This window comes from Sander vitreus, chromosome 2 (assembly GCF_031162955.1).
Source record: "Sander vitreus isolate 19-12246 chromosome 2, sanVit1, whole genome shotgun sequence".
Classification (NCBI taxonomy): domain Eukaryota; kingdom Metazoa; phylum Chordata; class Actinopteri; order Perciformes; family Percidae; genus Sander; species Sander vitreus.
Window position 1 is genome coordinate 13,218,532 of NC_135856.1, and position 24,948 is coordinate 13,243,479.

Sequence of the window (24,948 nt, forward strand, 5' to 3'; positions counted from 1 at the left end):
AAGAAAGAAGGAAGAGAAGTTTAATAGAGACAGAAAAGAAAATCAAGATATAGAAACCGTCGGCAAGATGGTGAAAGATTAGAAAAATGAAAGAAAGAAAGAAAGAAAGAGAAACAAAAGGAAAAAAAGAAATGAAAAGGGAAGAAACTAGTGCAGTAAAAGTGAGAGAGGCAGATGATGGGAACAATGAGACAGAGAAAGGAAAAGGCTTCATGCCAACAGTTAATTCATACACATGCCAGGATGCAAACATAAGCAAACCCCTCAAATCCAGTAATCAGCCTAAATTATAATAATTCAAAACATTGCCTTTACAATGGAACTAGCAATGTCTTATTTTGATGCACAATGCTGCAATTTCAAAAGGTAGCATTACACTGATTATGTCAAAAAGTTACATGGTGTAGAAAATGGCACACTGGATTTGCGAAGTTGATGGTAGGTCCTTTCAGGCTAGATCTGCTTTGGCTAATGTTAGTTATGGTGCATTTTCTTTAACGCAAGTCACATTTGCCATTATTTCAGTAAATACAGACACAAGCACAGAAACATCTACACAGTGTTTTCTTTTGTACATATTTAGTGAAATAACAATCTAAGCCCTTGGCCGTGGCACACTCCAAACAAGATTAAAACTGGCATGTTTATGGAGGCAAAATACTGTGTTTGTGACTAAAATGAAGCAATGCATTTCGCTTTGATGGCTGCAATGTATGCAGGCTGGCACTCAAACTTATTTGGGTCATTTCACCTGGATTTCTTTACAAAATGTTCTCTGAGCCTTGTGTTTCAGAATTATTATAGTCTCACATTGCCAGACCTTTCTCCACAGCGCTGCGAAGGAGGGTCTGGCTAGTCCACACAGCATTCCGGGATGGGAGAAAAACGTGCTCTGGTTTATTGGCATTTCTTTATATCAATCAAACCAATCGTCTTGGGCGGTACTAAGCGCCGGACGGAGCCACAGTGCCGCTGCAAAATAGCCTCGGGAAGGAACTTGTTTGGGTGGAACATGTACGTTTAAAGGTTGTTTTAGTCATGCAACAGAAAACTCAGATTGGACAAATAGTCTAGCTAGCTGTCTGGATTTACCCTGCAGAGATCTGAGGAGCAGTTAACCATAAATCCACCGGAGTGATTACAACACAAAAAAGCGCAAGGTAACGGAAATCCGCCCGAAAAGAGTGATGTCACGCGGAATTTCCGGCGGCACAGGAGCAATCCCGCAAGTGGATCACGTTTTGTGGTAAGGAACTTAAAATGGTCTACATCCAGCAAGAAACTTTTACACAAACACATCTAGAGTTGTAATAACTACTTTGGCATTTGCTCAAAGTGGCATAATCAACAGCAGTTTGAAAACACACCAACTTCAATTTAGTTTGGAGTATACCGCCTTTAACCATGAATCTGAGGGCATGCAGTCCTGTCACTCCAGATGATGCATAAGCCAGTTACATTTTTATATATTGACCCAAGCTGTGCCTACTAATATAATATTCATGGAAAGATTTTAAAAAAAAATGCTACAGGACCTAAAGTGACTTCTGAAATCAACTGAGTTCAACAGCATGCCAATATAATCACATAGGTAATAGCTTTAGTTACTGGGCCATTTTACTTCTGACTGATTGCTACTCACTGCTTAATTACTTTTGAAACCTGAATTGATGACAATGCCAATTTAACACATCAGTTCTCTGTCATGCGGAGCAGTATTATTGTTCGAGCTGTGTTAAATGTTGACTTAAGCAATTACTCATGTCCTTTATTGTGTATGATGTGATGTGTGTTTACATTTATGTGTGCTCATCTGAAGCTATGAAATAATGTACTGTACTAACAAACACTGTAAAACTACCGCAATGTACAAAAGTACTGTCTTGAGCTTATCGAAGGTGAAAAAACAACATCTAGCCGATCACAATAGTGATATAATATGTGGTGGTCCCTGCATTCAGCTCAGCTGTCGGTGTTTGGTGTTTTAAGCCCCCAATGTCACCTTCCAGGCAGCGCTGCCTGGGAGGCACTAGGATTAGGCAATGGTTAGGGTTAAGGTTCAGGTTAGGGTTAGGTGCCTTGAAGTCAACGGTCGCAGCGCTGCCTTGAAGTCGATGTTGGGGGCTTAAAACACTATCGAGCTCAGCTGTCACTTACCATCCTGGTGAACACGCATGGCAGAGGCTGTGATGTCAGTGGTGACGTTGAAGTATGGCAGCCAAAGGTCCTGGGGGCACAGAAAGTATTTCAGTGTCATAAATTGTATTTTATTTTCCTAGTGACTGCTTTAAACACATGACCCTCTTGTATTCTGGCAGACCTTACTGCAGCGAGAGAAAGAAAAAAATTATCTTTGAACTTGAAAAACGACTTTGTACCGCGATCCCTCACCTCAGCTTGCTTGTCCTGGAACACTTTATAGATGCTAGTGTTGAAGGCAGAACCCGAGAACATGGAGGTGATGGGATAGGTCAGGTCCAGGACTGTCTTGAATACTGAGTTCATTGCCTGTTGAACAACAAAATACAGAGAAATTGGATGCAAGTCTTTTGTTAATTACCTATTCTTGTTTGAAAGCGCAAGCTTTTTAAAACATTGAAAGACATTGAATTGAAGGCTGCTGGGTAAGATTAAACCTTTTTTCATTTCAAGAGCAAAATGTCATCTTAGACAGAAATGACTGAATAATGGTTCTAGATGTGTGCTCTACCTTGGACCACTCTCTTGCTCTCTGTTTGGTTCTGACGGCACTCCTCTCCTCAGCGTACAGCGCGCCAATGAATGAGCCGATTGAGGTCCCACCCACTATGTCAATAGGAATCCCTGCTTCCTCCATAGCTTTGATCACACCCACATGAGAGCAGCCTCTGCATGAGGGAAAACAAACATGTTCAACAACAGTCAGGTACACTTAAGATTACTTCATATGTTGTAAGCTGCACAAGGTACAGAGTGGTAAAAAAATGTGGTATGAAAGAGTACTTTTTCGTCATCAGAATTTAGTTTGATAAGATGGGTGATAAGATGTAATTTTGACATTACAAAATCCTTCCCTGCATTACCTTACATAATATTAACAGGAAGGGGAGTTTAGGGCTGCTGACACATTGAATAATATTAATGTCAGGTGGGTAGACTGCATTGTTGATATTACAAAACATCAAGACTTGTAAGACGCCACCTGTTCTCTCCACAAGTCTGTACAGATAGCTGTGGCTCAGCCCTCTTTGGACAGCCCTGCTCACCTGGCTCCACCTCCTCCCAGCACCACGGCGATGCTGTTTCCTGTCAGGACTCGGGCCAGCCGAGAGAAATCACTGTGCCTGTCTGCCGTTTTCTCAAACACCTTCTCATATACATCCCTCTGCAAAAACATAGAACATGCACATGTAAACAGAGTCAAAGCAGCTATTTTCCATTGACATTTAGCTATACCAGTTTGGCAAATATTATTAAGTTTGCTTCATACTATTTTGCTGGGGCTGCGTCTGGAGAAGACCCTGCGGGGACACTTGAGATGGAGATGCCCGGAGCACCAGCTACGCATGTTGAGCCACTCGACCGTCCTGGAGGGGCCCGGCCCATCCTCTTTGTGCAGAAGGACCAGCTGTTTCAGAGCCCGAACTGCTGTGTTCTCCAGCATCTGCTCCAACTGGAGCAGGAGAGGAGAGAAGAGAACGGAGACAAGAGTTAGAAAAGAGACAGAGAGCGTAAATGGGAGTTAATCATATTTGAAAGGTTTGTTACCAGAATCCCCCCACACACACACACACACACACACACACATTCCTGTCCTAGACACACACACATACCTCTCCAAGGGCAGGTTCCTGGTCCCCCAGGCCGACGATGAGGATGCAGTCAGCCTGGCGGATGCAGCGTTGAGTCCACGGGGTCATGCTGTTGTCAGTCTGGTACAGGACAATCCGATTGATGTCCTCCTGCTGGGCCAGCCAGCCGGAGAGACGGTACTCATGGATACTGATAGATAGAGGAGAAAAGCAGGGATGAGGTTATAATTTTATTGTTTAAAATCACCAAAAACAGACACTGACAGTGATTGAGAGGAATGGAAAATAAGAGGGGGTTAACATAACAGAGGACCAAAAAATATGTGATAGGAAAAAGGCAGGAAGAAAAAATTGGTAGATATAGTGACTGGAAATGAAAAAGTATATATACTTTTATATAGACTAACTTAAAACTGGGGAGGGAGTGAGACAAAAATGTGCAGTTGGAAAGCTTTTGTGATGAGACTAAGAACTGAGACGTTTTTCTCATAGTTTGACTGACCAGTCCAAAGCACAGGCGCCCAGTCGCTCTTTGATTATTTCGCTGGTTAACAGCAGAGTGGGCCCTGCAAGTGGCAAACAGAGACAGACAGCAGAGGCAGTATAAAATGTATGAATACAAAGAACAGTAATAATGTAAAACTTCCACGTCCATGTGTATTCTAAACTGTTTCACTGTATCATACTTGTAAGTAATGTATACTTCTGATATAAGCAGGAACTAAACAAAAACAAAAATCTAGCAAACCCAGATAAAAAAAAAAGGCTGTGGACAAAATTAAATATTGTGTGGGCCTACCAATGGCACTGAGGGCATGACTGAGCTCCATGTTGAATGCATTGATAGGCACCTCGTCACATACAGGCAGGACAGCCACAGTGGAGAGGTTGCTGGCAGGGTTGGTGACATCAGTACTGGCTGTCACGCTGGGCAGACCCAGGGCTGACCCTGGAAGACAGAACAACAGTGTGTAAATGGAGTATGTATGTATGTATGTTTATGTGCACATTAAATGCTCCTAATCATCACCTTACCTGAGAAGGGCCCGCGACCCTGCTGCAGGTTTCCCAGAATCTTCTGGCCTAACAAGTGGATCAACCTCGTCACCACCTGAACAGACATCAAGCATCAGTACCATTTCAGCCGTACACAGAACCACAACCAGTTGAAGACAAATTCACTGACCTGGGGATATCGTCTTTTGATGTTGTTGAGTGTTCCCTCGGGCAGTTTGACCAGCTCCGTGTCTCTCACAGCGTGGACGGTGGTGGCTCTTGGCTGTCTGGTCAAGGCCTCCACCTAAAGTATGAGGGAAGTCGACCATGACATGCTTCAGAACTAAATTGTATATTATACAGTGTTAAGCATAAGTGAATACACCCATGCTAAAGTTGACTAAAAAGAACAATAAAAAAAGTCATCTTTTGGAAATTGATCTTAATGCCTTAATTAAAAAATGAGGAAAAATCCAACTTTTAAGGACCCCAATTTTCTTTGTGAATGAATAATGTATTGTAAATAAATAAATGTTCTTCCTTACAATACGTCATAAGTCAGTACACCCCTATGTTAAATTCCCATAGAGGCAGGCAGATGTTTATTTTTAAAGGCCAGTTATTTCATGGATCCAGGATACTATGCATCCTGATAAAGTTCCCTTGGCCTTTGGAATTAAAACAGCCCCACATCATCACATACCCTTCACCATACCTAGAGATTGGCATCGGGTACTTTCCATAAAATCATCTCTCAATGCAAATCAAACCAGCTATTAGAGTAACTGAAATAAAACCATGCCAATCTTTAGCATGGGTGTATTCAATTATGCTTAGCACTGTATAATAATAATACTAAGTAGGTAACAATAGTGATAAATAATTGATCAACATTTCACGCAACATGATTGGGTTTGTTATTTCAATCAGAATGGTTCAAAAATATCAGAAAGTATACCTTATACAGTACATCAGTACAGTATGTCTGTTTGTGCTTCTGAAAAAACACTTCAGCTCCATATTTAATTTTAATAACTAAAGATTATTTTACATGCAGGCAGAATGAGACTGCAACTGATAGGAAAAGACTTGTTCTCACCACCCCGATGAGGTCGCCTCTGCCGTATTCCCCAACTAGTTCTTTTTTGCCATTTGTCTTGCGGATGACTGAACGTAGACGTCCATTCAGAACAATGTAGGTGCAGTCTGACTGGTCTTCCTGTCTGTATATGTGAAGAAAAAAAACATAGATATTACAGTAGCCATTACAACAACAAAAAAACTGTTAATGAATACAATGAGCAATAGATGTGATGTTAAAGGCATACTATGCAACTTTTCCAGCTTTGGTCCCCCTATAGGTTGTCTCATTGGAACTGCATTGGAACTGCAGTTCATTGCCCGGGTTTTTAAACCAGGGCAATGAACAAGAAGTTTGCACAAGGAAGCTAAATATTTGTTATACCTGTAGAGGGCTCTGCCAGCCTCCACAGCCATCCAGTCAATAGCAAAGTCCATCTGCCTGACAAAAGGGGACATGCGGACGGCCACCGTGTGAGCAGCACTCAGCACCACACTGGGCTGCTCCCTCATGATCCTGCAGGGGGCAGCATACAGCACAGACCCAGACATAAGCAATACCGGCTATACAGTATTTATTTACATTGTTTGTAAGCAGTTGGTATATAGCAAAATTAGAATGGTTCAAGCAATTATGGAAGATTATGGAAAATAATAAAAAATGATGGAAGGGTTCTAAGTAGGCCTTAGTGCACCTGGGTCAAACACTGAATGTAAAAGCGAGTAATTCAATTGTTTGCACTGCATCCACATTCTGTAATGTCTGACATGGTTTTGTTGTTTGGTCTTAAATGCTGTGTTTTGTATTTATGTGAAACAGTGTACATCTTGAGACGAAAGACAAATGTATATTTTATTTTTTATATATATATGTATAAAATGTTCTGATAATAAAGTGAAATCAAAAATCAAATCAATCAACCTACATAGAAAGCTTCAATTAGAAATTGAAACTTTTAAGCACCCTTTAAAAAATACTGGTCATTCTTGTTTGTCCACACATTCAAGGCGATCAACTCACTCGTAGAAATCTGACTTTGAGATCTTGAGGTAAGTACAGTCTCGGACAGCCTTGATGGTGAAGATGAGGGGCTCTCCAGTGAGCACAGCGAGCTGGCCCACCATCTCCCCCGGGTGGGTCACAAACAAGCAGACGGCTTCCTGCTTGTCAATCATCCGCTGGTAGACGTGCAGACAACCAGACAGGACGAAGTGCAGACTCACATCCTAAAAGAGTGAAATGAGAAAGAGATGGAGAAAACTGAAACAGGGGAGGATAACAAGAACTTTGCTGTGTTATCTGACACATTCATAAACAAAATATAAAAAAAATAAAAAATAACATATGGACAGACAGGTAGCAAACAGAGTAATACATTTAATGCATATAAACTATCAACTGAAAATTATCAAAATAAAGGATATTATAAAATGTATTTATATTTATTATGAATTATAAAATAAGGATAATCTAATAATCAGATTTTTTATGTATTACACAGGTTTTAAGGCAATGATTTTTGAGGTAAAATAATTAGTCTAAAAAGACATTACAACTTTTCTATCTGTTATACAGTTTTCATTTTTTTATTCTAAACTTCACTGCTTCTGTAGTTGCTGCACTCTGCCTTTGTAGGGCAGCAAACAGCTAAAGGCAGACAGATCAGCCTATTACAAGTTTTCAAAAAAGTGGTCAGAGTATGTCTTGTGTTAAGTACCTGATCTCCCTGTCTGGCTAAGACAGCTCCAGCTTTTGCATGGTGCAGAGTCACTTTCCCATTTAACAAGGATGGGTCCTGGATTTAAAAACAAAAACAAAACAAAAACAAAGTCAAACACTCAGGTCAAGCTGTAATAAAAAAGTCAAAGTGGAGGAACACTATGGACGAATTGTCTTCATTCTACTACTTTTATCACGTTACACCACCATAATGTTTTGAAATATTAAGTGTAGCAATACCTACTCAGAGACACACAGAGAGGGTTAACCACATATTGCCTCACACGCTTGTATAAAACTTCCTTTCTAGATTTAGTCTTGTGCTGAAAGCTGCTTTAGAATTCAATCTGCATGGATGTAGCATTGAAGTGTTGAAAAGCTGCAAACCCCGCGATGAAGCCCTGACGAAACCGCAGTTTTTGCAAGTTCCCGCAATTTTTGCAAGTTCCCACAATTTCATCGCATAAAATTGCATAAATATCCCCCATATTCCATCGCATCTTTTAAGAAAACGTGCCGCATAATCAAGGATTTTTGCCCGCAACAATTACAAAAAAACTCTGCATTTTTCTGGAAGGACTGATATATTAGCAAACACACAGGAACAGCTCACATCTCAGCACTGTGGCTTGACACCCATCTATAGACCAGGCCCAGTTCCTCACACCATAATCTGTCAGCAGATGCTCCAGGGGGATTTACAACAATGCACTGTGCACAATGTGTTCATCCATGCAAAAAAAATAATATAATGAGCCTATTATTTCTTAATCCATGTGAATTTGGTCCTACAGTATATATGATGATTGGGAGAGAACTGCACTGGATCCCACTTAACTTCAGCTAAAAAAAATGCACAAAAAACTAATGTGAGGGCGCCTGGGCAGCTCACTTGGTGAAGCGTGCTCCCATATATAGAGGTTTACTCCTCTACGCAGTGGCCGCGGGTTTGACTCCGACCTGTGGCCCTTTGCTGCATGTCGTTCCCCTTCTCTCTCTCCCCTTCATATCTTCAGCTGTACTATACAAATAAAGGCCTAAAATGCCCAAAAAAGTATCTTAACTAATGTGATGATATAAACACATCTGATAACATCACTTATATACATCATATAGAAAACATCTAGTACCATGGTACTTTATGCCTTAAATTATCTTGCAGTCAATTGGTATTTTAATTCTTATCCTCTAGGTTTTGCAACCAGTGTGATGAATGTGTTGATTTTGGAAAGTGTCTAGAGTCATGCTTGTTGATGATATGCTTTCATTTACAGTCTCTGTGGGTTTGATTACAATGCTAAAAATGTATACTCTTCAGGTTGTGTAAAATAGCACATGGAAAGTTATGCTTTATTGTGTTTCTCTTTAAATAGTGTCTGTGGCATACTACTTTAGTGCAGTGTGATACCACTAAATAATAACATAAAGACACACTTAAACAAACCTCAATCTTCATGAGTTTGAGAATCTCTTTCTGAGCTTCCTCAAACAAAGCAGCATTGGATCGACTGGACACAGGTGTGGAGATATTGTCCACTCCCGACTCTTCCTCCGGATACAGATAGATCCCTGAGGGAACCTCATCTACTGTAACCCTCCTCTCCCGCTGGTCCTGGCATACAGACTGTAATGGTACACACACACACACACACACACACACACACACACACACACACACACACACACACACACACACACACACACAAGAAAAGGTTTGATGAGTCTCAATCTAAACTAGGACTTACAAATATAAGATCTGCCCCTACAAAAACTAAGAATTACATTATTATCATGATGAGATGATTAAGACTTTAGCTTACAATCTGAAGTGTTGGATAATATCATATACGTAGCTGTGTTTCTGATGTACTGAACAATTCCCGTTTACATGTTCAAATCCGACATCATGTTTTGGAACAATACAGATATTTTACTATCACACAGCCGAGAGCATTTCTAGTAAGACATCTCTGTTTTTAATCAAGAAAGAAAATCATTTTAGTAGCCTCAGAGAGACACTTTTAAATATTTTGGGCACTTAATACATGTAATATCCTGGATTACGTTGTTGTTGTTGTTGTTGTTATTAATGCCCTGTAGCAGACTTTTAGTCGTTCTGAAACACAACTGTAGCTGCTGGTGCAATTACCCAATCGTATGTCAGGAGATGAATTTAGTCAACCTTATTTAATTTAAGAGTCTGCATTGCACTGACCCTAGTAAACACAGGAGTGTTGCCATCCTCTGCAGAGACAGAGATCCGTCCTCTTTCGTAAGCCATGTCAAAGTCTGATCTAAGACTTTTCTGCATACCTGCATGGACAAAAAATGGATATTCAGTCTTTAATCAACATTCTGCTTTTGTTAGGTTAAAGACATACATCTAACTCTGGTTTCAGGACCTGTATGTCATGGCCTATCCGTGACTCAGGCATTTTTGGTGTGTGTGTGTGTGTGTGTGTGTGTGTGTGTGTGTGTGTGTGTGTGTGTGTGTGTGTGTGTGGGCAGGCATTGCTTTCTCCAGGGCACCTGGCTCTCCAGCGCAGCTGCAAGTGATCTCCTAATCAAGCTCCAGTTAAACGCCCGGCTCACCAGGGAGAGGAGGGATCCTGGTGAGCCACACTGCCGTTCCTGCCCCTTTCCCTCATAACCATATGCAGCTGGAAGCTTCCATTCTGGGTTTGGGAAGGACTGTCTCTGTGATGGCTCTAGTGGACTCCGGTGTAGATGACAGGTTCATCGATTCCTCTCTAGTGACTATGGCTAGTCTGCCTGTGGAACTCCTCCCAAATCCCAAGGATGTCAACGCTCTGGATGGACACTTGTTAGCACGCATCACCCACATCACAGCACCCTTCAACCTCCTTCTGTCCGGCAACCATCGTGAGGTAATTACATTTTTGGTCATTCCCTCACCTCATTCCCCTGTTGTGTTAGGCCAGACTTGGTTAAAACTACACAATCCAAACATTGACTGGTCTACACGCTCTATAGCTAGTTGGAGCATTTTTTGTCACTCGCAATACCTGCAGTCGACACCCCAGCCAAGCCCCTAGTACCCAGCTATCTGAGCCCCCAGATCTCACTCGAGTGCCCTCCGTTTATTATGACATAGGTGACGTTTTCAACAAACAGAAAGCACTATCCCTGCCCCCACACCGGCCATATGATTGTGCTATTGAGAGCCTACCTGGTGCTCCACTTCCCTCTCGACGGTTGTACAATCTCTCTAAGCCTGAGAGAGAATCCATGGAGGAATATATCACTGACTTGTTAGCTGCTGGTCTTAGCCGTCCCTCCTCCTCCCCTGTGGGCGCTGTTTTTTTCTTTGTCAAAAAGAAGGACTCGACTCTGTGGCCCTGTATTGACTATCACGACTTAAATGAGATAACTGTGAAGAATAAATACTCTCTTCCCCTCATTGATCCTGCTTTTGAGCCCCTGAACCGAGCTAATGTTTTCACCAAATTAGACCTGAGAAATGCCTACCATCTCATCCGCATCCGAGCTGGGGATGAGTGGAAGACAGCTTTGAGAAGTGTGAATTTCATGCTCCTTCTGTGAGTTTCCTGGGTTTCGTTACGGAGCAGGGACAGCTGAGAATGGATCCCAATAAGATCAAGGCAGTGACTGAGTGGCCGACGCCTGCTACCGCTCGCCCCCGGAAGCAGCTCTAGTGGTTCCTTGGGTTTGCCAACTTTTATCGTCGGTTCATCCGTGATTACAGTAAGGTTGCTGCCCCACTCACCCAACTCACCTCTCCCTCTGTCCCCTTTACCTGGGGTCGTAAGGTACACACGGCATTCACTACGCTCAAGAAATTCTTTTCTTCTGCTCCTGTGTTAATCCACCCAGATTCATCTCTTCAGTTTATCGTGGAGGTGGACGCCTCGGACACTGGAGTGGGAGCTGTTCTCTCACAGCGGTCCCCTCAGGACAACAAGTTGCATCCCTGCGCCTTTTTCTCCCGGCGCCTGTCGCCTGCTGAACGCAACTACGATGTGGGGAATCATGAGTTACTGGCAGTGGTGTTGGCACTGGAGGAGTGGAGACATTGGCTGGAGGGAGTGGAGCAGCCATTCCTGGTATGGACTGATCACAGGAACTTGGCTTATCTCCGTTCAGCCAAACGACTGAATTCCCGCCAAGGTCGGTGGGCCCTGTTTCTTGGAAGATTCAATTTCACTCTGACATATAGACCTGGCTCCCGCAACACTATGCCGGACGCTCTCTCCTGCCAGTTTGGATCAGAGAAACCCATCTTCGAGCCAGATATCATCTTGCCTCCCGCCTGTGTGGTGGCCGCAGCTTCCTGGGACATCGAGGCGGTGGTAAGGGACTCATCCTGCCCCAGTAACTGCTTCACCTACTTGTTGTTTGTGCCCGATCCCGTCAGGTCCCAAGTCCTCCAATGGGGTCATTCTTCCAGACTCACCTGTCATCCTGGTTTCCACCACACCCTCTCCTTCCTGCGTCGGCGTTTCTGGTGGCCCATGATGTCTGCAGATGACTGAGCCTTCGTGATGGCCTGCTCCGTCTGCGCCTGTAGAAAATCCTCTCACCAGCCTCCGGCGGGCCTGTTGCGACCCCTTCCTGTTCCCAGTAGACCATGGTCCCACATCGTGGAAAGTCAGAAGGTAACGCTGTCATTTTGACTGTTGTGGACAGATTTTCTAAGGTCGTACACTTCATCCCCTGGCTAAGCTACCTTCTGCGCTAGAGACTGCTGAGCTGTTAGTTCAACATGTTTTAGATTGCATGGCATTCCTCAGGACATCGTTTCGGATCGGGGGCCCACAGTTTTCATCCCAGGTTTGGAGGGCTTTCTGTACCGCCTTGGGTGCCTGTGCTAGCCTCTCTTCAGGATATCATCCTCAAAATAACGGCCAGACGGAGTGGGCGAATCTGGATTTGGAGTCGGCTCTGCAGTGTGTTACGGCACGTAATCCAGCATCCTGGTCCGCACAACTAGCCTGGGTGGAATACGCGCACAACTCTCTGTCCAGCGCTGCTACGGGTATGTCCCCATTCATGGCGATGCTGGGTTACCAACCTCCCCTTTTCCCTGAGCAGGAGTGGGAGGTGGCTGTCCCGTCTGTGCAGGAGAACATCCGACGGTGCCGGTGTGCATGAGAGAGGTTCAGGCTGCCTTGGTGCGGACGGCTGCTCGGAATCAGCGCCTAGCGGACCGTCATCGCATGCCTGCACACACGTATACACCGGGCCAGGAGGTGTGGTTGTCGTCCCATGATCTCCCGCTGCAGGTGGAGTCCCAGAAACTTGCACCCCGGTATGTGGGACCTTTTTGTTATTGATAAAGTGATCAATCCCTCTGTGATGAAACTTCAGTTGCCACCGTCGTCGTCCATGAATGTGCACCCGTGTTTCATGTGTCCCTTCTCAAGCAAGTCTCTGCATGTCCTCTGAGCCCTCCGGCCGACTCCCCCGGCTCGTGGATGGCCATCCGGCATTCACTGTGCGACGGGGTCATGGATGTTCGCCGTCGGGGCCGGGGTTTCCAATTCCTGGTGGACTGGGAGGGTTATGGGCCGGAGGAGCGGTCCTGGGTGCTGCGGAGCTTCATTTTGGACCCGGACCTCATCCGGGATTTTTAATCGGGACAAGCCGGGTAGAATGCCTGTAGGCGTTCGTTGGGGGGGGGGTCCTGTGTGTGTGCGCGCAGGCATTGCTTTCTCCAGGGCACCTGGCTCTCCAGCGCAGCTGCAAGTGATCTCCTAATCAAGCTCCAGCACAAGTACTCCTGAGATCCAGGCAGCCAGCGGCAGTTTGTTTCAGTCTCTCACGTGGTCACATACTCTCGGCCAAACTTCTAGTATTCTAGTGAACCTTTTGTTGTTGAAGTTATCCTTGTGTTAACACTGTGTTGTCTCTCTGTGCGCAGTCATTGTTGTTGACGTCACCTACGCTACCTGCTACTCCACCAGCCCTGTGTGTCGTGCCTGCCTTGCCTACCTACACTCCTCCTACCATCTGGATTTCCACCTACCTTTTGTTGCAACATTTCTGTTCAGCTGAGCATTCATTAAAGACCTGTTACTACCTCTAACCTCTAGTCGGTGTCCGCTCTTGGGTCCAGACCTCACAGACACAACACTGTTTGCTGAAACCAGCACACACTCTGACCCTTTTCCTCAGGCATCTCAACAATGTTTCTACACAAGTACTTTCTCAAAATAGCACATCGTACAGTTAAAACATATCGTGTTTATTGGTAAACCAAAGAACCTCAAGAAAACTATCTCTGAACAGGAGAGAAGTCCCTCACCAGCAATGTCCGCAGGCATGGAGATGGTCCTGCTAAGAGTTGGCACTGTTGCTCCATCCTTCCCTTGTTCTCCTCCTGTACATACAGGAAACCACAGATGAAGCATTTATTAGAAATCCAAATACAAAATTGGAGGAAAATGTAGAGTCAAGAAATATATTTAAGCTTTGATGGAAACAAAAAAATATTTAAGATTTACTCAATCTCTTGAATTTAGCAGAACTTCACAGAGTTAATTAATTTACAAACATTTTATCATCCTATTACAATCCTTCTAGGCTTTTCTCCTTACCTGTATCTTCACCCTTAATGGCAGCTTCCCGATGCTCCTCTGTAACGGTCAGGCTGCCAAAACGTTTGCCATGCCGGATGGGACTGGTGCGGGTTGGGTGGGGAGACAGAGGTGGCAGACGCGAGGGCTGCATCTCCTTTAGGACAAGAGCCATTTAGCAACTCAAATAATAAAAACAGCATGTGTACTGAGCTAATGATGCAGAATTCCTGATAAATGCCAAACCATCATCATCAACAGATGTTAGCATGGGACTGTCTGGTGTACTGTGCTGTGTGTGTATGTTTGTGTGCGTGCGTGCGATAAACTCACATGGCTGAAAAGCTCATTGGTGAGCCCCAGATAGTTGTGCAGGGCTAGGACTGTCACTCTTTGGAGACGAACCATGATAATCTGAACAGATAACAGGCAGTGAGTCATTTCCCATACATGTAAACTGTCAGACCACTGTTGAAGCCAACAGTAGAGGGAAAAAATAATCAACATAATTACACATGCAACTCACCTGTACTACCCTCACCAGGCTTTCAGGGTACTTCTCAAATATAGAGAGGAAGGCCTCTACGGGTAAACGGAGAACAGTGGAAACCTCTGCAGCCCGTGCCGACACAGTTCTGTAAGGCTTCTGGTGGCCCTGGACACAAAGATCCGACAGAATACTTCAGAAAATGTTCACTTTTTCTCAACAGTTCTTATAGTAATGATGTTTTTAGTCTAATTAAAAAAATTTTATCTTTGTGGTTATCATTTTAACCCTCTTCATTTAAGATGGGCATTGACATCATACTCCAGTACTCCATCCAGTTTATTACAGGATTACATTGCCTGAATTACAACTACAGATCAATGTATGAGTCACAGGTATGCCAGTGAAGAAGGTTGGGTGAGTCAGCTGAATGTGAATGATGTAAGGAGGAAGCAAATTGGTAGGGTGGCCAACACACTGATAACCAGGACTGCATGTCATTCCAGAAAATGTGAATATGTATGTGTACAGGTGTGAAGCACACTTATCTGTGCAGATTTGTGTGTGTAACAAGAAGTGGGTGTGACATACTGTGATGACATCCAGGATGCTGAGGAGGCTGTGGACACTGTCTCCCGGGTAAACCTCCTTCACAACACTTTCTTTGCCATCCTGGTAGACAGGAAGAAGACACATCAGGCAACTTGTGTTCATAAGTCTTTCTAAGAACTTGAGTAGCTACACTCAGTTTTACAGATAGATAAAGATATAGATAAAGCCTTAGCTGAAATCTATATCAGAACAAATATCCCAACCCACAAGACTTGGTAAATGCCTTTGAAACTGGCTGTAGAATACTTATTAATTAATTAACAGCCATATCCCCCCTATGTCCCTATGTGAGTCAAATGTTAATAGAGGCTACTGTGTTGTCAAAGTCAGAACTCCCATGGTTAAGCCTCTTAGAAGATTTGCTCCCATGTGCATTAAGTTTAATAATAATAATAATAACACAATCAACCACATACACATAAACAACTATGACATGCATGAAATACACAGGAAATCAGGATAAATGGGCATGCATGAACACACAAGCTTGCGTACAATTCCAGTAAGGCACAATTCTAGTTTTCCATCCTGAACCACGTAGATGCTGCAGTCAGGCTGGCCTGGCCGGAAGACGTACTCCCCTTGTTGGAACTGCACAAACACCATGTGTTTACACAGCTCCAGGAAGAGGGGCTTCTCAAAGTGACCCAGCACACTGCAGTGAAGGATAACAGAGAGGTTAGGAGGTTTTCACACACACGCAAGCAGGTGTGTACAGCTGTGAACACTAATCTGCAAGGTTTGAATATAAAAAAATGCTGGGCTTTAAAAAAAAGGTGTGTTAAGTTGTGTAGAATGCTATTAACTGAGCTGTATGAGCACAGTTTGCTAGGCAACCGCAGCATGCAAATCAACTCTGTAGTGTACGACCATGTTTGGGCCTTTAAAAGACTGTGTTTTACATAGGGACATATTAACACAATTACACAGACATGACAAGAAGACAAACCTACCGGACATTTTTGAGCATGTAGAGCACCTCAGAGGGGAGGTGGGAGTTAGCGACGTCAAATTCGGTGAGGTCAGCCTCAAGCACTGAGGGAGGGGGCTCCTTGGCCTGCAGGATGGGCACCTCCTTCTTAAAGCGCAGGATCCTGCACAGCAGAGAGACAGCAAGACAGTGGGATGAGATGAAGAGATGGGAAAGTATGTGAACCACTAACAGTTATCCAGTCGTAACAGTAATAGAAGTTTTTTTTTTTTATGTTGGTAAGAGTGAACTTTCTGATGTACTTTTTGGCAATGTTGAGCATCTTCTGCTTCTTCTTTAGGCGCGGCCGAGAGGAGGAGGATGTACCCACCAGGGAAGAGGTAGACTGTGAGACCTGTTGAGAAACATATTGGTTTAAAAAGTATTCCCATACTACTGTTAAAGTAGACTAAAAAACTATAGGAATGACATGTGACTCACTGTAGGTTAAAACAAGCCCATGATAACTACAACACTGATTTGCATACTGGCTGTTGAAGTATTCTCATTTTCTGTCAGCCACACACTCACTTTGCGCATGATCTTTCGCCCATAGAACATGACTTTGTCCCTCTTGCGAAAGCGGTATTTGGGTGCCTCCTGAGCTTCTATGTCTGTGAAATATGAGAAATTACAAATTACCGTAGAAATACATACAAGTTTGCATTTTTCTTGACTTCATTGTGTGTTCTCAGTGCATGGTGAGATAGGGTTCTAAGCAATTACTAACTTCGAAGCTTGATCCTCCGCAAGATGAAGAAGATGAGGATGGCGATGAGGACTATGGCGATGCCCGCACCAATCACCATCCCCACCATCTGAAGAGAAAGAATAAAAGTGGAAGAGAGTTAATTTGTGTAAGGTCAAAGGCTGCATAATGACATCACATCATGGCTGTAGCACTAAAATTATATTTACCTAGATGTTTTAATGTATTAAAACTATCACTTTAGTGTTTCGTCTACATGTTTATGCTCTTTAAATATTATTGAGCTGAATGTTATTTTCAGACTCTCTCTTCCCATGGTGAAACATGTTGCACTCACCATGCTCGTCTGTAGTTCCTCCTCCACAAATGTCTTGATGTTATTAAACCCGTCCTAATGTAACAGAGAAATACAGAGAAATTAGTAATCCAAAAAAACAACCAAAACTTCTACAGGCAACATGTTAGTTGCTTAGTAGCATACCCAATGGCTGCAACCTTTCATTGTGTATTGAGACTGAAAGACTGTGTGGGTCTGAAGGTTTCAATTTCATTGAAGTGTAACGGAATGTGGGAATAAGGGATTTGCACTGGCGGCAGGAATGTCTGACAATCAGTGCCCGGGAAAGAAGAGGAGGGAATGAACATGTAACATCTTATCTGACCTCCACACTTACATGTGTCTTCCAACAATGTATCCCGAACATTTACTTCCACTTTTCACTCTGTTAAGAACAGTGAGCACCACTCACAGCTTCCATGCTCTGCTCTCTATGTCGAGACTGAAGACTCCAGATGTGAAGCTGTTGGGTTCACAGGCCACTAACTGGTACACTGTAAAAGGGCAAAGCAGGGCTGGATGGTACACTGCAGCCCAGATGAGTGAGTTTATTTTTCTGTGTGCACAGGTACTGTGGCCAAGATGAGTTTGTTTGTTTTTCTACAATAGACTTTAAGAATGCAGATAACACTAAATTGAAGAAAATCTCTCTCATGTTAGCAGGGGCAGACTAAGACTGAAAAAAAAGAAGACAGATAATATGCTCTGAAAGAAACTCCTACATGTTTTAAGTGGTATGAAGTCCACTGGGAAAGCCGAAGTCTGCATATCACTCTAGAAGATAACCTGTGCTGAATATCAGGCCCAGAGGTCTATGGGCTACCAAGATATAATGAAAATTGATGGAGCTGGACTTTGGGAAAGGCATAGGGAGAAAAAAAGCAACTAAACATAAAAAAAAAAGAAAAGATAAGAGGAAAGCTTTAGAACAACTAGGAAATTGCTTATTTCTATCATGTGCATTGCCTTTCAAAAACAAGCAGCTAAACAGAGAAGGAGTTCTCATAGAAAGCAAAGCAGCTTTTCCTTTTGGCTTGATTAAGGAGACTTTATCACTAAAGATAATCGAACATCAAACTGAGCACTTCTTTAGACATCAAAACAAGACTGTCAGTGCAGGGAGTGGAGATCATGTGACCAAGATAAGCTAGTGTGTGTGTGTAAGTTTGGTTACCTACTAGCCATCAGATACAGTATTGTAAGAGCAAGAGTAATATGTTTTAGTGTTCTGGCTGATCGCCAATGAGACTACACGTCTGTTATCAGTGGTTATTGATTAGTGTGTGAAAAGCTAAGGGTTATTTGGCAGTAAAAGGCCTAAGCTGGACACAGTGGGGCTGACAGATGGGTGAGTGCATAGGCAGGATGTGCACACAGAAATATACTTTAGGCAGAGGCTTCAAGTAGGTGCAATGGAGTTTGGAAATAAAAAGTCTAAGTGTGGAAAGTGTACATGTGTGTGGAAGTGTACAGTCTAAAGGTGATGACAGCTCCAATAAATTGATATGCTGGAGTGCAACAAACTGAAAGTCTGTAAATCAAAACTAGCAGAATTATCATACATGATGCTATTCATATAAAGACATTGTCATATGTGCTCACATAACAGGAATTATGGGCTAATATATATCAAAAATAAATCGAATACATGTATCTCTGCCCTTAAGTTATTATATTTATTTAGGTCTTTCCTTAAAAAGTAAAGTTTAGTTTAAGATGTTTTGTTGTGTACAGTTCTGTAGTTATTATGGAGTTACGTTATTTTCACAGTGGGAGAAGCAATGTATGGCAGAAAAAAAAAAAAAGAGAAAGACAGAGGACTGTTTTAGATTGGTAAGCTAACAGTCAGAAAGATAAGATCAAAATCCCCAATGACTTAGGAAATGCTGCTTCATTGTGGGAATATTATGACCTTTGATTGTGGCTGTTTGGACTCTCAAGCTCAGCTTACCAGCCACATTCATCTGGCTGATGTTGGGAAAAGGTCATGTTGAGTTGTGCTGTTATGAGCTGTTATTGTGTCCTGTGCTGCTATTTGTCTGCAATTTGTGCAGTGTAATTGCCACAAACAACCTAAGGCTATGTTCACACTTGGTGTCTTTTTTTAAGCTGCCAGCGTATGTTTTACATTATAATCCTATGGAGTAAACCGTGTTTTCAAAAAAGTCCTGAGCGCTTTTTTAAACGCCACGGCCGACTTCTTTTTTTGCAGCTGGGAGCATCTTTTTAAAGTTGAAAAAAGTTCAACTTTTCTGAGAAAAAAAAACAATGACTAGCGGAGTAGCCAGACCTGTCGTTTTCATAACAACAAGAAAAAATGGAGTCGGAGCACAGCGAGTTATACGGTATGACTGGGTGCTCCCTGTACAGGGAACTCGCTTTGTTTTATGTAACGTTGGCATCACCACTCTCTCTCACTGTTCTTTATCTAGCTCGCTCCACCGCTTTGTTTTATCTATCTTTAGCTCCACATAGCTCTCTAGCTAGGATACTGTAGCAGTAGCTGTTGTTATAGCAACGGCTTCTTTTTTCACTACAAAAGCGCCCTAGTCAACTTTCTCTTGTCAAAAAAGACGAACATAGCCTAAGTGCATTTTCTCATTAGCTAATATAAGATACTTGTGCAGAGTTTTGTGCTGGTGGGCTGCTATGCTCCATTTTGTGTAAGACCACTATGGCTGTCCACAGATCATTTATTTATTATTATTCACAGTCTCTCTGTGTCTAAGGCAGGCCTTTCTCTATCCTTTAAAGGATGACATTTCACCATTTCTGTAACACCTATTTCTGTCAGCCCCCTTACCAACTTCTAACTATGCAGTACATTTTCTTGGTTAAGCCCATACCTACATTGTATTGCTTTACTTCATGTGTTTAATGATTATGCAAATAAATCCAGTGAGCAAACCTACCTCAGGGTTGTCTCCTTGGACCTCTTGTTCCGAGGTACTCTGTCCCATTGTGACCCTGTTTCTTCATAGGGGTGGTCCATCAATGGCTACTGGAAACAAAGACAGACATGCTAAACAGGCATTTTTCAGGGAAGACCTTTTTTCCAACTTCAATTTCAAATTATGTCCCCAAAAGGAAACTTTGTCACTGACCAACACATATATAATAAAAGATTGATACTTGGCGTCTGTGTATCGATACAGTATTGCCACGGAAAATATCACAATACTATGCTGTATCGATTTTTCCCCCACCCCATCTATGGATTTAGTAAGAACATTTAAGGCAGCATAATACAAAAATGGGCATAGTTGTTCTGTACAATTTCTTCTATTTTAATGTGTAATCATGTCCGTTTGTATATAATTATGTGTGAATGATTGGTTTTCAACAGAATATAACTTGATGTCTTTGCAAGAAAAGCTGTGAAGTTGGAGAATTTGTTTCTTTGTTTTTGAAATGACCTGAAATGCTTCACCCTTTGTGACGTTACAAGCTGCTGCATTAATAAAATATAGTATTTTGTTTGATTTATTGCACAACCAATTTCATCTAACCTAATCTTAGCCTCGAATTGTCAGACCTTCCTCCCAGCATTCTGGGATGGGAGAAAAACGTGCTCTGGTTTATTGGCATTTTTTTAAACCAATCACAATCGTCTTGGGCGGCGCTAAGTGCCAAACGGAGCCCCGGTGCCGCTGCAAAATAGCCTCGGGAAGGAACTTGATTTGGTGGAACGTGTACGTTCAAAAGTTGTTTTAGTCGTGCAACAGAAAACTCAGATTGGACAGACAGTCTAGCTAGCTGTCTGGATTTACCCTGCAGAGATCTGAGGAGCAGTTAACCATAGTCCTCATACGTAAATCCACCAGAGTTTAGAATGCTAACACAAAGAAAGAGGAAGGTAACGGACATCCGGCCGAAAAGAAGGACATCCGGCGGAATTTCTTTTGCACAGAGCAATACCGGAAGTGGAACGTGGTGGATATAGACTTACCTAATCTAAACACTGTGTAGGTACCAACTGCCCCTACAAAGAGATGCTTCTACACCGTTACATTTTACAGTCATATAATGGTGCACATTTACTGGGAGTAGCCCAGTTTAACCAGAATCCTCAAATCAATTCAAGTGCAAACAGGCCAGCTACAAACCACCTCTCTGCCCACATCTGCCAGTACTGACTTGATTCAGCTGACACTGGCGTATCTGCTGTAGCTGGGACAATAAGCTTCATTCACTGCCTATGGACAAATAAATAGCTATGCTAGCTTAGTTAGCCGAGGTCCACCAACTTCCCACTCCTACTCTGACAACTCCAGCAGAAAGTGAGGCTGGAGAGAAAACAAGCTGGCTAACAACACACTCAATGTTTGCTGAGGGCATACAAAGTAGGCTACAGCACTAGCATGAAGAAGCCTATAAACAAGCAAGTGTCTCATGGCTAATAACCAAAACTTCAAGACCGTTAGACAAAAAACATTACCATAGCCGTAAAAGAGACTACAACCAGGCCTCTTGTTCTGTGTTCTAGTATTCATCTTAAGGATGTTTTAATTATTAATATTAGGAGATGAACAGAAAAAAATAATCTAAATAGCCGCAGTTGTTTAGTGTCAAAGCTCCGTTCAGCCCTATTATCTAGCCTACATCCAAGAAACAACACAAGCTGGCATTAGATGTGTCTTTCATCTGACATATTTTCTGCTTAATCTATCAAATCAGTGGCTGGGAGAGGGTTGCTGAACTGCCGCATGGATGAAACTCCATCAGTGAAAGGTTGAGGATGCAGTGTCGAGTTACATGATTTAACCCTATGAGTCACAACAAACCACAGAACAGAATGCTGCTGCAAGGAGACACCATTTCAAGGCAATATCTCAAATGAGAACCCAGCAATAATATTGACTATTCTGTGTTCAGCACCTTAATAACATTAAAAGATGTGTATATTAAAATTACAGCATGTGACTTAAAGCTTTTTAAGTTTAAGCGTTTTACTTTTTGCTATTAATGAGCGTCCGTTACATTCAAGCCATTGCCAAATGAGTTGCTACAAAGCTAATTGTGTGAATGCTGCTGAATCAGAGTATTGTTATCCGATTCTTCATTCTTCAACTTGCTTTGGTCGCCTCTAACTTCTGCATACGTTCAGCTACAACAATCATTCAAATATCAAAATGTTCAGCTCTTTTTTTAACAACTAAAGTCAATGACAGCAGGCTTCAAATCCTATTATACTTCAAAATCTATCTCCTCCTTCATACTTTCACCTACAGATGCAATTCAAATTTTAAACCATTCATGAAAGATTCAGCTATTAGGCTATATCTCAGCAGTTTGATATCTTTTACAGTTTTTGTGAAATCACTCTCTAAGTTTAGTGTTCATTTCAGGATTTTTCTGCGTTTTCTGGTGTGTATTGCGTGACTTACAGTGGGTGATGTCATCGCTAGAGCATGGAGCCTTAAAAAAATCATCTTAGTCCCTTCTCCATAAATTGCTCTCACGGCCACAATTTTTATTTGTCATACATGAGTCAATTGAAAAATTAAACACATTTATGGAAGCGTGTGTTTGACACCATCATCTGACTCACTAGGCCTTACATGTCTGTCAATCTTTCAGAGTGGAAATCAACACCATCCAAATGTCAGCAAATTTGGGCTGCAGTTGGAATTTTCATGTATTGTTCTTTGGCAGGTAGCCACCCATAATTTGCAATTCCTTTTCTATTCTGAAAATTGCCTGTTCCAAAATGTTGCCAGTTTTGAGATGTGAATGTCATCACTGCTGAAAAACATTTCTTACTCGGTCTCTTGTGCAGCAGTAACCCCTGTAATGGAACTTTTGTCATTCCAGAAAGTTGTTACACATAGCTTGTTGCTACACGTTACACTTTGCTTCAGATTGTCTCTCTTTGTCTCAACACTGTAAGAAAAGCACAGGCCTGCTATTATCTATAGATGAGACAGTAGCCAACCTCAAGCCTCCTAGCAGTGCCTCCCTTCATGCAGGCCTATTCCCATTGTTCTCTATGAACAATGAAGCTAGTGTTGACTCCACTTTCCAGGGGCAGACCTGGGCCGACTACTAACACAACCATGTCTGTTTCCACCTAACGCAAAACACCCTCTAGGCCCTGAGATTCACCATAACACGCCTGTAGGATGATATGTTTGAACCCACATATAGATGGTAAAGAAAAAAACATATATGCTGTGACTCTGCACACATCCATATTTTAAGGATTTAACAGTGGAAGAAGACAACCAAAGAGAAACATGTATTTGGTTGAATGTGCTACTGTCAACACAAACTTACCCCAACTAGTTTTTTTTAGACCTTCACCTTCTGTCACCTTTGACACTGGAAGTCTAGCCAAACTGTTTAATTTCACTTCACACTAACACTTCATAGAATCATGTCTTAAAAAATAAGGGACATCTAACATAAGCCCAAATATAAATGGCAGCAAAGTAATGACCAAGGTGAACAGCTCATATTTCACTCCAGCCAAAATAGTTTTGCATAATTTGCACCCACAGAGGTGTTGCCTTACTGACCTCTCGTAAATCACTTAGCAGGATTGTTTAGTAACACATTGAGTAGGTGGGGAACCGCTTAACAGAATACTAAAAAGTGGAGTTTTCTTTCATTAAACCTCAAGCTTGTACTTCTTTTTATTTAGTTAATTCGCAACAGTATTGGGTGTTTTGACTCAGTGGTGTACCGTTAGCTAAGCTAGCTAACAGTCACAAGCCTATAGGGGCACTAGCACAGAGATCGAAAAGTGGCTGATGGTATGCCACTAGCCGGCAAAAGGGGCCAGACACTTGCTGCATTTTTTTGCATCCAAAATTATATTGTTGTCAATGTAGACGCGCGGAAGGCACGCTCAAATGGTTCTTGTGGTCAGCATGGTGTGGACGCCGGCACCGTGTTGCAACGATTGGCTACAGAAGAGAAGAAGTTCGTTCTTTGAGCCACTCTGACAGCAATCACTATGAACGACTAGACAGTAACAGGCTACCAAGTTGAACTGTAGATGTGCGCTGAACCGCGACAAGCGCAGCAAAAACCGTGTTTGGTTTAAAGCTGCCTACACGTGATCCACGGTAAAAACGCTTTGCGCTAGCTGTCCCATTGGTTTCCTATGGGGAGAGACAACTCGAAGGAAGCGCTACCCTTGGTGTGGCACACCTCTCAAAATTGCCGCTGAGGGCTGCACTCAAAGTTCAAATTATTTCAACTTTGACCTTGTTAGCGCTGACCCTTCAACGCGCAACCAAAGCCAGAAGCAACGATGGCGTAACGGTAAAGATCCATTTGACCGTGCAACGCTTCTGTCACGCCGGCGCTCCACTCTATTCCTGTGGGTGACGTCAAGCGACTTCAACGTGCACGCAAAGCATTCCGGGAAGGCGGTGCTGCATTTGAAAAAATGCTGCGCGTCTAAAAGCTGGCCAATGCCCATTTTTATGCAAATGAATCCGTTGAACGCGACGCGACTATCCAGTAGAAGTAGACGAAAATCTTTTGAACTGACCTTTGTCGATCTGAAATAAAGACAGATTCAGCAACTGCATGGCCTATTTCTCGCTTAAAATGTTTTCGGAAACACGTTTCAGTGTACTATTTTCGTAAAATACGAGATCGTATTCTCAACGAGCCGCCATGACACTCTGTTGAAATTCTCGAGAAGCCAGACCCACGACACACGTTCGTCCAATCAGC

At 42.7% G+C, this 24,948-nt stretch overlaps 1 protein-coding gene across 3 annotated transcripts in view; it reads right to left on the bottom strand.

The window, feature by feature from the left end:
* pnpla6 (patatin-like phospholipase domain containing 6) overlaps window positions 1-24,948 on the bottom strand; it is a 37,832-nt gene that overhangs the window by 11,414 nt on the left and 1,470 nt on the right. For 2 of the 3 annotated variants that reach the window (XM_078278830.1, XM_078278848.1), the window contains exons 2-29: window positions 20,172-20,260; window positions 17,260-17,313; window positions 16,944-17,031; window positions 16,745-16,827; window positions 16,477-16,568; window positions 16,197-16,337; window positions 15,739-15,898; window positions 15,223-15,303; window positions 14,671-14,799; window positions 14,478-14,558; window positions 14,166-14,301; window positions 13,874-13,948; window positions 9,803-9,900; window positions 9,032-9,211; window positions 7,586-7,663; window positions 6,889-7,094; window positions 6,253-6,384; window positions 5,887-6,010; window positions 4,978-5,091; window positions 4,827-4,902; window positions 4,591-4,740; window positions 4,294-4,357; window positions 3,813-3,981; window positions 3,470-3,652; window positions 3,246-3,364; window positions 2,711-2,867; window positions 2,392-2,508; window positions 2,158-2,227 (exon numbers count right to left, since the gene is read on the bottom strand). In XM_078278830.1, the coding sequence (XP_078134956.1) occupies window positions 2,158-2,227; window positions 2,392-2,508; window positions 2,711-2,867; window positions 3,246-3,364; window positions 3,470-3,652; window positions 3,813-3,981; window positions 4,294-4,357; window positions 4,591-4,740; window positions 4,827-4,902; window positions 4,978-5,091; window positions 5,887-6,010; window positions 6,253-6,384; window positions 6,889-7,094; window positions 7,586-7,663; window positions 9,032-9,211; window positions 9,803-9,900; window positions 13,874-13,948; window positions 14,166-14,301; window positions 14,478-14,558; window positions 14,671-14,799; window positions 15,223-15,303; window positions 15,739-15,898; window positions 16,197-16,337; window positions 16,477-16,568; window positions 16,745-16,827; window positions 16,944-17,031; window positions 17,260-17,313; window positions 20,172-20,219 (3,205 nt within the window). In that variant the 5' untranslated portion in view covers window positions 20,220-20,260. The remainder of the gene's footprint in view (window positions 1-2,157; window positions 2,228-2,391; window positions 2,509-2,710; window positions 2,868-3,245; window positions 3,365-3,469; window positions 3,653-3,812; window positions 3,982-4,293; window positions 4,358-4,590; window positions 4,741-4,826; window positions 4,903-4,977; window positions 5,092-5,886; window positions 6,011-6,252; window positions 6,385-6,888; window positions 7,095-7,585; window positions 7,664-9,031; window positions 9,212-9,802; window positions 9,901-13,873; window positions 13,949-14,165; window positions 14,302-14,477; window positions 14,559-14,670; window positions 14,800-15,222; window positions 15,304-15,738; window positions 15,899-16,196; window positions 16,338-16,476; window positions 16,569-16,744; window positions 16,828-16,943; window positions 17,032-17,259; window positions 17,314-20,171; window positions 20,261-24,948) is intronic. The other variant, XM_078278839.1, reaches the window with a different exon arrangement.